The sequence below is a fragment of the Molossus molossus genome, unplaced genomic scaffold, assembly GCF_014108415.1.
Source record: "Molossus molossus isolate mMolMol1 unplaced genomic scaffold, mMolMol1.p scaffold_m16_p_19, whole genome shotgun sequence".
Classification (NCBI taxonomy): domain Eukaryota; kingdom Metazoa; phylum Chordata; class Mammalia; order Chiroptera; family Molossidae; genus Molossus; species Molossus molossus.
Window position 1 is genome coordinate 11,259,382 of NW_023425354.1, and position 14,195 is coordinate 11,273,576.

The 14,195-nt window shown below is 53.8% G+C and overlaps 1 protein-coding gene across 2 annotated transcripts in view; it reads left to right on the forward strand.

Annotated features, from left to right (window-relative positions):
- The window catches only part of PRKCA (protein kinase C alpha), a 347,330-nt gene that overhangs the window by 314,566 nt on the left and 18,569 nt on the right, over positions 1 to 14,195 (forward strand). For both annotated transcript variants that reach the window (XM_036268037.1, XM_036268038.1), the window contains 2 exons: positions 4,946 to 5,026; positions 13,037 to 13,144. In XM_036268037.1, the coding sequence (XP_036123930.1) occupies positions 4,946 to 5,026; positions 13,037 to 13,144 (189 nt within the window). The remainder of the gene's footprint in view (positions 1 to 4,945; positions 5,027 to 13,036; positions 13,145 to 14,195) is intronic.

Consider the following 14,195-nt stretch of genomic DNA (forward strand, 5'->3'; position numbering starts at 1 on the left):
GTCCCACGTGGACCTTTTTCCACAATCCGTCCCACGTGGACCTCTTCCCAAGGTCCATCCTTCCTAGGGACACCAGCCAGCTACTGTGTGCACTCCTGTGTTCGAAGGAGAGATCCGTGGGTGGCTGTTCACGGGGCACAGTGGGGCAGAGCTTGGATGTGCAGACCGAGGTGCGCAAGGCTCCTCAGCGATGTGATGAGCAGGGACGGGGAAGAACAGTGGAGCGGAATCCGAGGGGTCTGTGAATTCTCGAAGTCACACCTGGCCTTCCGGGTAATTGGAAAGTATTCACGGACTGACTTGTGTCCCCCAAATCCGTATGTTGTGCCCTAACCCCCAGTGCGACTCTTGTAGAGATAGAGGCTTTGGGAAGTCGAGTTAAATGAGGTCGTTAATCTGATAGGACGGGTGCCCTGTGAAGACAAGGGAACCCAGGGGCGCACACTCAGGAAAGGCCAGTGACACCTGCCGAAGAGGCTGCTATCAGCAGCCACGAGGCCTCGCCAGAAACCATCCCGCCGGCACCTCGATCTGGGACTTCCAGCCTCCGGGGCTGAGAAATAAGCGTCCGTGGTACTTGTTACGCAGCCTGCGCTGACTGCTGCAGGACGGTGCCTTTGTCAAGGAGCGAACGTGCTGCACTCAACAGTTCGTGAGCTCGACTTGTGACGTGTATGTAGACATTGGGAGTGTGGGCCTCGCGCATCAGGTCCCGGAGGAGACGGTCCCAGGAGAGAACTCAGAAAACAGGCCCGTCATCTCTCCTCCAGATGGTTTGACATGTCAGGGTTGTTTTCGATGAAAGGAGGAGCGATTCCTGGTTTCCCCGAGACGGTGAAAGGACGCAGCGTGTTTCGTGCGTCGAGGCCGGCGTCCTTCCGCGACCGCTGTCGAGGGGCGTCTGCGGGAGACCATAGGTGTAGAACGGGCCCCGGAGGTTCGCGAGTCAGCGTAACAGGAGAATGACAGAGGGGGTCCAGAGCCAGCGCGCCCAAGAACGGACGGTGGGTGCCTGCACCCGTGAGTCTCGTGGGCCCTTCAAGACGAAGCCTCCAGAGCCAGCGTCCCTGAGTGAAGTCGGCCTCCTGGCTGCTCTGATCCTGTTAAGCGTTTGAACCCTCTTTTTCTCAAAAGTCACCTCAGGTGGGCCAGTTCTCACCGCAGCTGTCTTGGGAACCACACTGGGGGCCAAGAGCTGATGAACCAAGTGTGGATGCCAAGGCCAGACCACCAGGGTTCAAATCTCAGTGCTGCTACATACTCGCTGTGTGGCCCGGGCGAGCTGCGTGACCTCTCTGTGCCTTGCTTCCTCACCTTTGGAGTGGGATGCCCCTACCTGGCCAGGTCGTGTGAGGGCTGAATGAGCTAACAGAACGAGAGGGCCTGGCGGGTGGTGGGCATCACGGCGACATTGCTACGGGCGTTGTTTCCTTCTCAGCAGCATCTCGGACCTCACCGTTCTGCCCTTCTTTCAGAACTGCTGAAGCCCCGTCCTCGGGGAGCCCTTCTGATGTGTAGCCCTGGCTGAGGGTGGAAGGCTGGGTGGCCTGAGAGCCTTGGGCCTGGGAAGAGCTGCAGGGCTGCCCCCGGCCCCTTTTGTCCCTGGTCCCGTGCCCAGGCTGAGAGAAAGCCCATTCAGAGCGCACTTTTGTAAGACAGGCAGCCGTTTATAACATCCTGACACGCCCCCCCAGGCAGTGAGCTCGTATTAGTACAATAATAATGATCCTAATGGCAGATAGCCGTAAAACTGAATGGCAGTGGCCCGGCTGGGGAGCTGTCTTTGAAGCTCAAGTTCAACCTCCCATGTGCTCCAGGGGGTCTGCCAACCCGAGCCCCTCCTGCCAAGTCAGCCTCTCCTTTTGTGAGTTTCTCTGCTGTGAGAAACCAAATTGCCATCGCAACCCCTTGCCTGGGGTTTTAGAATGTCAGGCAGCCCCCCCGCCCCCCCAGGCTTGGCTCCTTTGGCCCACAGTTGCCCGAGAGCCCTGCTCCAATGAGGACAGATGCCAGAGAGCCTCCCTGTGCGTTCCGCAGCCTCTGGGCCTGGGCCTCGTGGGAGCCAGGTGGGTTCTCGGAGCAGAGGGACTTCCCTGCCTTCTCGGCCGTGGCTGAGCTGGCTGCCCGGGGACTGGCGGATGCAGTCACCAAGCAAACAAGCCCTTGGCGTGCGGAGGAGAGGGTGTTATCAGCAGCCGTCGTGGAGTTTAATGCTGTGGGAATTGAAAGTGAAAAGCAAGTTGGCCGAAAGTTGATAAAGTCAAAAAGAAAAAAGAAAAAATCCACCACTTTGGGTGGCCCCGGCTTTTAGGATTCGTGAATCATCCTGACTAAATACAGTGTTTCCATGCCCTTGACTTCCTCCAGCTTTCTGAATTTGGGTAGCATGTTCCACCACCCACGCAGAGGGTCTGCTTGGTAAGACGGTGTGGATATTCGTAGACTGCTGGGTGGGAAATGAAGCGTGGCCGCCCCGGTCAGCCCCACAGTCCCGGCGTCACAGTTCGCCCGGCACCGTGACCTCAGCCCGTGTGGGAAACGCCGACTGTGGAAAACGGATCACAGGGACCACTCGGACTAGACTTAGAAGAACGAATCGTATGTACGCGCTCTTGACATAGCGTCACGAAACTGAAACGATTTCAAACCGCTCTAATCCTCAAAACCCCTCGATTCATATTTTATTCATCCCAGTGGGAGTAATTACACGTATCTGCAAGCCACAGATCGTATTTCTAAAGCCAGTGGGTCGAATAGAGCACCACCTGTTAACCAATGGGCTTCGGGCAAGTCTCCCAAACGTCTCGCCCCTCAGTTTCCTCGCCTGTGAGATGGGAACAGGGATCATTCCTGTCCCACCAGAGGATACAGAAAGCGTGGAGAGCAGCGGACGGATGCACAGTGCCCTGCGGGAGCACGTCCCTTCCCCACAGACGGTCTTTGTGGAGCTTCTACTTGGCCCAGAGAGGCTTTGGTCCGGCGCTCGGCTGTCTGGGGACTAGGGGGACAGCATGTCAGGTCACTGGGTACGAGACTGGAGACTCATCTCGGTGGGGTTTTTTGGTGGTTTCTGTGTGTGTTTTCGAAGTTTTCAGAAAAGAACAAATGCAGTTTGAAAAAGAAATGAAGGCCTCCCGTGGGTCCCTTTCTCATCTTTTTGTCAAGGAAATGAGCCACAGAGCCCCGAATCCGAACGCGACCCGGTTGTCCTCGCCCGCCCCGGCGTTGGGAGCCCCGGAGCCTGTGCCTGTCGCTCCACGGGCACGGAAGGAACGCGACGGGCAGACGGGCAGGAAGCGTCTGTCCCAGGACATTTAATTAGGCGTCGTGGGCCAATTAAAAAATACCCCGGAACATTTCAAAGTCGAATTCCCATGCAACGCGGCAGAATAGTCGTGCTGAGTGCCTGTTAGTATGTCTTCCCCTGGAATCGGGGTGTGATCCACGGGCCGGGGACCGCCTGTTGGGTACACAGCCCGCCCGAGAGGCAGCGAAGCCGGTGTAATACGCCGGTGGGGATGCTGTGGGCTCATTAGGCTCCGGAAGGCACAGAGGGAGAGGGTGGACAGGTGAGGGGCCCCTGGGCCCGTCACCCAGCCTCAGTGGCTGCCCACGTGTTGCCAACTCTTTTCGTCTCTTCCTTCCCCCACCTGTTTTCCTGAAGTATTTGAAACAAATCTAAGGTGTCGCTTTACCCGTAAATCCTTCACCTCTCACACATTTCACTCGAACTACGTTCGTTTCTGGTGGGAAAGGACACTCTATCACCGTAGCACGTGTCCTTTCCGGCCGTGCCAGCAGCAATCCCTCAGTGTCCCCAAGGTCGAGACCACGTTTACATTTTCCCACTTTCTTTTTCACAGCTCGTTGCTTAGAATCAAGATCGGACCAGGTCCGACTAGTACATGTGATTGTTACACTTTATGTCTCGTTTAAAGCATTTTGTTTTGGCCCTGGCCGGTTTGGCTCAGCGGTTAGAGCGTCGGCCTGCGGTCCGGAGAGACCCGGGTTCGGTTCCCGCTAAGGGCACGTACCTCGGTTGCAGTTTGTCCCCGGCCCTGGTTGGGCGTGTGGGTGGCAGCCACTCGATGTGTCCCTTTCACGTCCATGTTTCTCTCTCTCTCTCTCCCTCCCACTCTATCTGAACAAAATATCGAAAAATGTCCTCAGGTGAGGATAAAAAAAATAATAATAATAAAGCATTTTGTTTTGTTTTTTCCCTCACCCGAGGACACTTTTCCATTTTTTGTTCAGATAGAGTGGGAGGAAGAGAGAGAGAGAGAGACATCGACGTGAAAGGGACACATCGAGTGGCTGCCACCCACACGACCAACCAGGGCCGGGGACAAACTGCAACCGAGGTATGTGCCCTTAGCGGGAATCGAACCTGGGTCTCTCTGGACCGCAGGCCGACGCTCTAACCGCTGAGCCAAACCGGCCAGGGCTCGTTTAAAGCATTTTGCAACCTCCACTGTTCAGAAGATAGCACTGTCCCTCCGTGTGCAACGCCAGACAAGTCGTTTGCTGCCAGTGTGACCCTCCTCTTCTTTGTTGTTATGATAATGATCGTCGTCTGCATCGCAGTTAGTGGAATTCTGTTGCTTAGCATAGTTTATCTTATTTATCAGACCTTAGCTTTGAACGACCTCTGCTCTTTCCAAAAAGGAAACCCGCCTCCAGGTCATGAGATGGACCTCAGACAGCGCTGTGGGGTCTCGGGGATTCAGAAGGCGAGTTCCAAACAGGTTTCGGGCAGTGAATTGTGGGGCGACCGTTCTCGGGGTGCCGGACCTGCAGGACGCTCTTCCCTGGTGCAGAAATTGAAGACAGATATCATCTCTCCCTCGTTTGCAGACTGTAAATGTCTTCGTGCTTGCCTTATCGGCCCTGACACAGGCTTTCTGATGCGCGGCTGAACGTAATTGCTCTCTTTGTTTCCACACAGATCATCGCCTATCAGCCGTACGGGAAGTCCGTGGACTGGTGGGCCTATGGAGTCCTGTTATATGAAATGCTGGCTGGGCAGGTAATGTCTCACTGTGTTTTCATGCTTGCTTGTCGCCGTTGGAGGGGCAGGACCTGGCAGTGGTATTGCTGGTGCTGGCCCGGCTTCCTTGACCCAGGGAAGGATGGAGAAACTGCCCCTCGAGAGGATGATACTCAGTGTGTACAGAAATGATCTTTTGGTCACAGAAATCTGCACTGAAAGATACACCCTGGAGTGTAAACAAGGTACAGCTATCACATTATACACAAAAGCCCCCCGCGCGGTGGTGACAACGGGGGCCTCTGTCGTTCTGCAGCGCCTCAGCACGGGGTGATGTTCCCTGCGCGTTTGTCTGCAGAAACCACCCCGTGCCGCCGCTGTGGACTCGGGGTCCCTGGAGGAGGGTTTTCACAGCTCCTCCCCTTCTCCCCCCACCGCGCCCCTGGCGGTTCCTTGGAACTTTCACAAGAGTCCAGTGAGACCGAACTTCAGCCAAGAAAGGGCAGATCTGGTTTCTCCCGGGAATGTGACGTATAGCGGATAACCGAGTGTATTGCGTGGGACTGTCTAATGTAATGGCCTTAATACCTGTACTGGAATAAGTGACACTAGCTGTTTTAACAAGACACCTCAAAACCTCGGTGGCTTAACACACAACGCACGCTTATTTCACACTCGCACAGTCCTAGGTAGTGGGAGGAGGGGAGCACAAATCCACATGGTTATTCAGGGACCCAGGCTTCTTCCATCCATTTAGGGCCTCGATTCCTCCACTGACCCCTCATTACCTAGCCGGCCAATGAGCAGGGGCAGCCGCACGAACGTTCTGGCGGCCAGGCCTAGAGGTAGCTCCTGTCACTCCTGCCTACGTCCCACCAGCTGTGTGGCCCCTGGAGGACAGAGGGCTGGAAGTAGCGTGGACCTGTGAGCCCGGCAAAGGGAAGCAGGTGTGGTGAGCATCTACCAGGTGTCTCCATTACACCTAAAAATGGTTCTGTCATGGCAGCTTTTCATAGTTGCCAGCACTCAAGGACAGGTGACAAGGAGCTGGACCCTCCATAGCTAAGAGCCTGAGTACGGAGAATGGAAAGAAATGCTTGTGTTGAGCAGCAGAGCCACCCCCAAAGAAATAAAGTTAAGACGAGAAGGAAATGAGGGAATGTCAATGTGCAAATCTCGGGGAAAAGCATTCCAGGCAGAGGGAACAGCAAGTGCAAAGGCCCTGGGGTGGGATTATGTTGCCAGGTTTAAGCCACGGAAGGGGAGCTGCCAGTGTGGTCGGAGCAGAGTAGGGAAGCTAAAGAGGAAGGAAGAGGCTAGAGAAGGAGGGGGTCTGAGGTCAGAGAGGAAGGGGACCACCGTCACGTATGCATGGAGATCACCGCAAGACCATTGGCCTTCAGTCGGGGTGGGAGGCCATTGGAAACCTCTCCTTTATGTCCTTCAATGTATCTCACATCTTTTAATATGAAAGTAGCCTTTTAGATATTAAAAGGTATGAGGTACTCACCTACATTTGCTCATTATTTCTCAGCGATATTAAGACTTGAATGATGTTTTACAAGGTGGCTTGTGTATTATTTCAGTTGTTGTTCCCAATTAAATGTGCGTTTTAGGCCAAATACTTCCATTTGTAAACATGGAAAAGCAGGTCATACAGAACAACTGTCAGGGAGACCACAGCCAGCAAAACACCAGTTGCGGGCTCCTGGAGCTCCTGTCCCCCGTGAGAATGTTGACAGTGAGCCGTGACTGAAGGGCCAGCCCCCTGGCCCGTGCTGCTCCTGAGAGCACAGCACTCTGAGTTCCCTCCTTGATCCCACTCGAGTGTCTGACTCGAGTGGGAAACGAACCCTGCTTTCAGGAAGAGGCTCATCTGCATGTCCCAGCAATCGGAGTATTTGCCCAGCACTCCAATGAGCCTGTTGCGGCTGGAAGCGCTCTCGGGTCTTCATCCTACAGGGGCCTGCCCTCTCTTTCTCATGCCCCTTCCTGCCAGGGTTATTCATGCTCGGTCTTCATTGCTGGTGAATCAGCACTGGGTGCTTTATCCCAGGACGTCCGTACTGGGAGGGTGGGAGTGCCATCTGTCTCCAGGGGCACGTCACAGAGGTCAGAGGAGCTGTCTCCTTGGCCAGCAGGAGACCAGCACTGCAGGACCCAGGCCCGCAGCGAAGTCGCCCAACCCCCATCTCCCTTCTCCTCGAGCCTTCCCGTGTCTGCATTCTGCAGGGAGCTCAGAAGACGCTGCGTTCCTTCAGGGAGGTCCCCTGGGGGTGCATTTTGAAGTCCTGTCTCATCTGTAGACTGGTCCTTCCTCGTGCCTCCAAGGAGAGCACGGGCCCTTGCCACACCCAGTGTTTGCACAGACGTTCTGGCCCCTTTCCGTGATTTTGCGTCCTGTCTCTCAGGGTCGGTTAGCCTGCCTTGCTTGATCTCTGGAAGTTTTTATCACCTCTGTTGAAAAGGGTGACCCTTCTAACTAGGACACCCTGAAGGCAGCCCATGTCTGGACACAATGGAAGACACGGTCACTATTCCCCAAAACTTCACAGTGCCTGCCACCAACACCACGTGTTCATTTCAGACACCCCTTTCTTAGTTTTCCTCTCTGACTTGGTGCCCATGGAGATGTATTCCTGGGCTGTGACTCAGCCCAAAAAGGATCATCAAGGCTGTGTGTGTGTTGCCCACGCCTCTCCCCGAAAAGCTCAGGAGCGGCAGAGACCCAGCAGAGGCGCGGATACCATTATTGAAGAGGAAGACTAATTATAAAGTTGCTGATGGGGTTGCGGTCTAAATTTGTCTTCTTTAATCGAGAGAGCTGAAGATGAGCAAGAAAAAACAGTTCATTGCCATTTCCTTCTCATTTGCTTTATTTATTGTCAGCGGCCAGGGGGGCCGTTCAGCAGAAACAGCCCAAGTCGTTCTTCCGTTCCTGGATTGCTCGACAAATACGACTACTTCCGGGCATAAATAGTATTTACCCAGCCCTCTAATGAGCCTGTTGCGGCTGGACGCGCTCGCGGGGCTTCATCCTACAGGGACCTGCCCTCTCTTTCTCGGGTCCTTTCCCGCCAGGGTTATTAGTGCTCGGTCTTCATTCCTGGTGAGTCAGCACTGGGTGCTTTATCCCAGGACGTGAGGCTGCACTGTCCTGGACTTCTCCCCTGCCCCTCCCGGTCATCAGTGACCTGTAAGTGAAGGTGGCAGGGGTCCAGCCACCACTTTGAGTGATTTTGGAATAAGTTTTGGAAAGAAGGATCCCTCATCCCTCACCTGTCTTTTTAAAATTCACTGATTACATATTGCCCAGGAGGGCACCCCCACCCCAGGACTTGAGCTCCTCTCGAAACACTGAGTCCAGATTTGTAGACATTTAAAAAATAATCATGGGAACAGGGGAGAGAGGCTAGAGAGGCAAGCCAGAACGGTCATGTCCTAAGGACCTCGGCAACACATCCCCCCCGCTGGCCCCGGGCACCACACTTGGCCTGTCTAGGAAGGAAAGTGAATGTAGTGATAACTTTTGAGCATTGACCACCTTCAGCATCAAGGCCTGAGAGCAGTTGCCTGCAGGAACACTCCAGGGTGATCCGGAGAGGCTTAAGGAGAGCCATGAACATGTCCACGTCCTTTGGCTGCATAATCCCACACCTGGGAAATTATTCTAGGAAGTAATTCAGAGAAGACAAAGATGGTGCACACAGAGTTGCTTACAGTAGCATCTGTTAGTGCTGGGAGCAGTCTTAACCGAGCCGTGAACAAATGAGTCAGTCTACAGTGACGTCTCACCCCAGTGGCGTGGATCCGACTGGGAACACTGGGAGCTACGGAGGAAATGTGTTTGCGACAGCAAGTGAAAAACAAAGGACCCCAAACTGTGCACGATCATTTGCAAATCACATGAAAAGCCACGGGGTGCACAGGAAAATAAAGAGCAATGGTTGCATTTAGGTAAGAGGGATGGGGGTGCTACTTTCATGGACTTCCCCTCCCCCAAGAATACATCATTTCTATTTAAAATAGGGCCCTGGGGAGGGTTTCCAGAAGTGCTGGTCACTGCTGCTGTCCCAGGTGTTTGGGGTCTTCCTCCCTTCTACCCCCTGGCTCACTCGTGACCAGGTGGGGTGTGGACTAGTTCTGACCAGTGAGATCTGGGTGTCCGTGCTCCATGGTGCAGAATTTGACGCCCCAGAGCTCCTGTTCCAACTCTGCCACCACAGGACGGAGGTGGCGCTCTCCACCGACCCACAGGGGCCGTGTGGCAGAAGCAAGAGAGAAACCTCCAGATTCAGGCTGGGAAGTCACACCAGGTCTCTAGTCTAGAGGCAGCCGCTCACCACGCAGAGACTGGAAACATCTCAGGCCACGACAACTGCCCCCGCCCCGCCGCCTTGATTCTCAGAACTCACCACTCACTATCTGTTGTGCAGGATATGAGTCAGGCTTTTAAAGTTTACTGGAACGAGCCCTGGCCGGTGCTGCTCAATGGTTAGAGCATCAGCCTATGGACTGAAGGGTCACAGGTTCGATTCCTGTTCAAGAGCACATACTGTACCTGGGTTGCAGGTTTGGTCCCCAGCCCCAGTCAGGGTGCCTGGGCTTGAGTCCCGGTTCTTAAACACCCAGCTCTAACCCTGGCCAACGCACTAAATAGAACCTCAGTGACCTCACTGTGAAATGGGATTAATAGCACCTGCATCACAGGGTGTTCTGAGGATGGAGTGAGTGCAGCCTGCTAAGCACACCACAGTGTGCCTGGCACAGAGGAGCATGAGCCTGAGGAAGAAAGGTGACTGCGTCTGTCATCCCTGCTGCCCCTCCGTGCTGGTCATTCTGTATCGGGCGGTATAGACTCACAGCGGTGATAACACACTTAAGGGGTAGGGGCCTGATCCTCCCCAGGGTGAGCTCACAGGAGAAGCCCCAATCCTTGGGGCCACACAGGGATGGGACACGGGGAATTTTATTGCAACAGATGAGCCTAAGGGGCCTCTGAGGGGCCTTCCAGCCCCACACTGGAATGATTTACTTTGGGTTAAACAGCTTTCCTTACTGCAGGACTTCTCAGGGCCTTTAAAATGTATTAGTGCAAATCTCCAGAAAGGGATATAGGGTGCAAACTTTGACCTAGGTATACCCTATAGGGTTAATGGTCTAAGGAATCCTCCCTGGGTATGTCAAGGGCCAGATATCCTGCCCTCAGGGTACTTCGTAGTAAAAATCTTCCTTTGCCCTGCAGTAGGCCAGGCCTGGTCCCTGACACAGCAGTATCCATTTCGGAAATTAGCATATGTGGGGAAGCTCACCTGAGCACGGCTGGTTCCCATGCCATGAGACAAACGGGCAGGTGGCAGAGGCGTGAGGTGGGGGAGAAAGGCTTCAGTGGCCTTGACCTGACCATCTTCAAATAAGAAGTTTCAGTGCCCAGCCAGTGTGGCTCAGTGGTTATGTCAACCTGTGCACCAAGGGTCGCCAGTTTGATCCCCTATCAGGACACATGCCCGGGTTGTGGGCCTGATCCCCAGTTCGAGGTGTGCGGGAGGTGGCCAGTCGATGTTCTCTCTCATTGATGTCTCTCTCTCTTTCCCTCTCCCATCCTCTCTAAAAATCAATAAAGAAAAAAAAAATTTTTTTTAAATGAGAAGGATCAGCTCACTGCCTCACCTGAGAAATACCCCTGGGGAGGGTTTGCGTGAGTTTTTCTTTGGAGAAAGGTTCTCTTGGGCCTGTGGCTTGGACCATCTGGGCTCAGCCCCTGTCGTGTTCTGTAGCTGGTACTGAGCATCACCACGGAGGCTGATTGGATCTCCCTGGTGTCTGTCACTGTTCAGCCAAGTCTACCAGCCAATCCCCTTTGACCACCTTTGCAGTCACACAAGGGGCCTCTGCTCAGACATTTGCTTTAGTGCTCTGCTGTCGCCACCTTGACATTCTTCATAATTATCTAATAAGGGACCCCACGTTTTTATTTGGCTCTGAGGGACCCACAAATTATGTAGCTTAGCCCTAACCCGCGGCCCAAGGGGCCATGCTGTGATTGGCGATTGGTTGTCCAGAAGCAGAGCCTGTGCCCTGCTCACGCCCAGGGCTCTGTGACATCGCCAGGCACATACACAGAGCAGATTCAGAGCACGGGGGGCCCCCGGGGGTGTGCCGTTTGCAGCCCTAAGCAGAAACCACACATTTGCTTTAGTTGTGAAAATCTCCTTGGCCAACACTCAGCCCCATATGTGGATCGCTTCTAAGGGGAGATGAGAGGTTCCGTGGGTGTCACATAGCAGATGGCTGGAAGAAGTAGGCTGCGTGCTGTCAGGGGAGGAGACTCTGGGATGGACTATGGGACTGGCCTCCACCACAGCCCTTGCCGGGTGCAGCCACACCCACACACTGCCCGCCCTGCCGACCCCGCTGACCACTGCAGCCTGCACGTCCCAGTGGGTGTCAGCCCCCAACGGACTTGCCTGACGGGCATCCCAGGTGCCGTGATACTTCTGCCCGCGGGAACTCCCCAGGCGGCTGCGTCATTCACAGGCAGGACGATTTTAGTTCTTACCCAGCTGCGTGCTTCCACAAATGAGACATTCTTTTTTTTCAAATCCTCACCCGAGGATATTTTTCCATTTATCTTCAGATAGGGAGGGAGGGAGGGAGAGAGAAACATCAACATGAGAGAGTGACGACTGGTTGCCTCCCGCGTGACCTGACCAGGGCCGGGGACTGAGCCGCAACCTAGGTAGGTGAACTTGACCGGAACAGAACGCGTGACTCTTTGGTCCGAGGGCTGATGCTCTGACCGCTGAGCCAAACCAGCCAGGGCCAAATTAGACATTCTTAACACCAGGCATTTACAACCAGAAAGTAGGCCTATTTATTTATATTTTTAAACCAAAAAAAAAAAAAAATAGCATGAGCGGTACCAGTCACCCAATACCTGGTCCCAACATCGGCCTCTTTCCCTGCCCGGCTGGCTCCCGTGTGCTGACCTCACTCCCGGATCCTGTTCGGGGCTGGCGTTGGGGTGGAGGAGGAAGATGGGCCAGATGACCAGGTTGCATGGTTTGTGAGTGGTGGTTAGGGGAGCGCTCTGCTCAGTTCAGTGCTCTCTGTTACTCGGGGAAATGTTTGATAAGAAGAGACAGATGCCCTACTGATGACCGCACGGTCATCTTTGGTCCATGATATAGTCTATATTTAAGCCAGACTCTGTCATTATCTAAGCCCGACCATATCAGCCAAAGTGACTGTAAGTCGTCCTTTTGATGAGAAGGAAGACACAAGATACTGTACGAGGGCTGACCCTGGTCTGCCCTTTGCAGGCTGTCAAGGTTAGCTAAGTTAAAGCGGAACATTAAGCGGTTTTCCCTAAGCCCCCTGATGCTGTGGGTGGTCCAGAGTGACAGGTATTTGCTAATCTCAGGATTGAAGTCCTGCTGAAGGTCTCACTTGTTCCTCCTGAAGATCCTAGCAGCCCCCCCAAAGACAACCCGTTGACCTTAATAACAATGCTAGTATTGCTAAGCCCCCTCCATTGGGCCCATACTGGGTCCAAGACACAATGTCAGGTGATTTACAGACTCACCAGGGAACCCCATTTTACAGATTGGAAAACTGTGTCATAAAGAGGCAAGTCCCTTGGCTCTGGACAACCAGCCAGCAGGTGGTGGAGCTAGGGCATCAGCATTCTGCACCCCACCCCCACCTTCTGAACACAAAGCCATCTGTAACCTAACTTGATCATACTTAAATTTTCACACATCATTACAAGATTAATGGATTAATTATTATTTATTTGCAAATCACTCAAATAACGATTTTTCTTAGAGATTGTTTTGGGTTGCACAGGGCGACATAATTAAAGGAACAGAGGAAAAGCTGAAAACACACCACCTGGAACCTCCCAGAAGATAATCGAATAGACCCGCGAGCAAACCGCGCTAACGCTGCAGCCTGCAGTGTCCCCTGGCGTCGCGTTGGCTCTTCAGGTGCCCCGTTCATAAATCATGCTGCCTAAATGTTTTGCCATCTTTCTCTTTCCCGGAACAGCCTCCGTTTGATGGCGAGGATGAAGACGAACTGTTTCAGTCAATAATGGAGCACAATGTTTCTTACCCAAAGTCCTTGTCCAAGGAGGCCGTTTCGATCTGCAAAGGAGTAAGTGGGTTTGGATTTCTCTTATGATCACAGAACAAAAGGGTGGACGAGGGAAATCTTCCCCACACTTCTCAGCAAGAGGGCACAGAGACCGCGCCACTGCCCTGGGCCATCAGGGGCCGGCCGGTGACCTGCAGGGTGTAGTGGGGAGAGGGGAGCCTGGAAAAGGGACTGACACTCCTCTCCCGGGAATTCGGGCCAGTCCACTTTAGTTCCCCATCCCCTCATGACACTGTGGCGGGGTACCGGAAGTGATCGCAGACCCTTTGAACATGCTGGTTCTCCTCTGTTGCCTCGTTTGGTACGCCTTGGTCAGCTCTTCGTTCATTTCTGTGTTTTTGAGAGGTAATTTATGTATGAAAAAGGGCACCAGTCATCAGTGCACAGATCAGTGAACTGTCACAAAATGAACTTCCCCTGTAACTGCTCGTGGCCAGACCCAAGGAGCCAACCTCTCCCGCCCCGCAGCTGCTCCCCCCTCATTGCAGGCATGCACCGCGCCCGGCTTGAACTGGGCAAGGGGAGCTTGCAGCGGGTGCTCCCTGGGCCTGCTTTCCCCCCCGGCATTGTGATGGTGCGAGTTCCCCGCATTGCGGGTGTGGTTGACGTCCGCCCTCCGCACTGCCGTGCAGTGTCCGTCGTGTGCACCTACCAGTCTGTTTGTGTACCCCGCTGCTGGTGGGTGTCTGGGGTGCCTCCTCTTTAGTGTGGGCCTGTACAAACAAGCTGCCATGAACCTTCTGGGTCATGTGTTTTGAGGAACGTACAGACAAATGTTCTGCTTTTTTTTTTCAGCTTTATTGAGGTATAACTGACAAGTAAAATTGTAATATATTTAAAATATTTTATTGAATTTTTTTTAGAGAGAAAGGAAGGGAGAGAGACAGAAACAATGTGAGAAACATCAATCAGCTGTCTCCTGCACGCCCCCTACTGGGGATCAAGTTCACAACCCCAGTATGTGCCCTGACCTGGAATCAAACCGGGACCTCTCAGTCCATGGGAGAACACTCAAGCCACTGAGCCACACCAGCCGGGCAAAACTGTGATA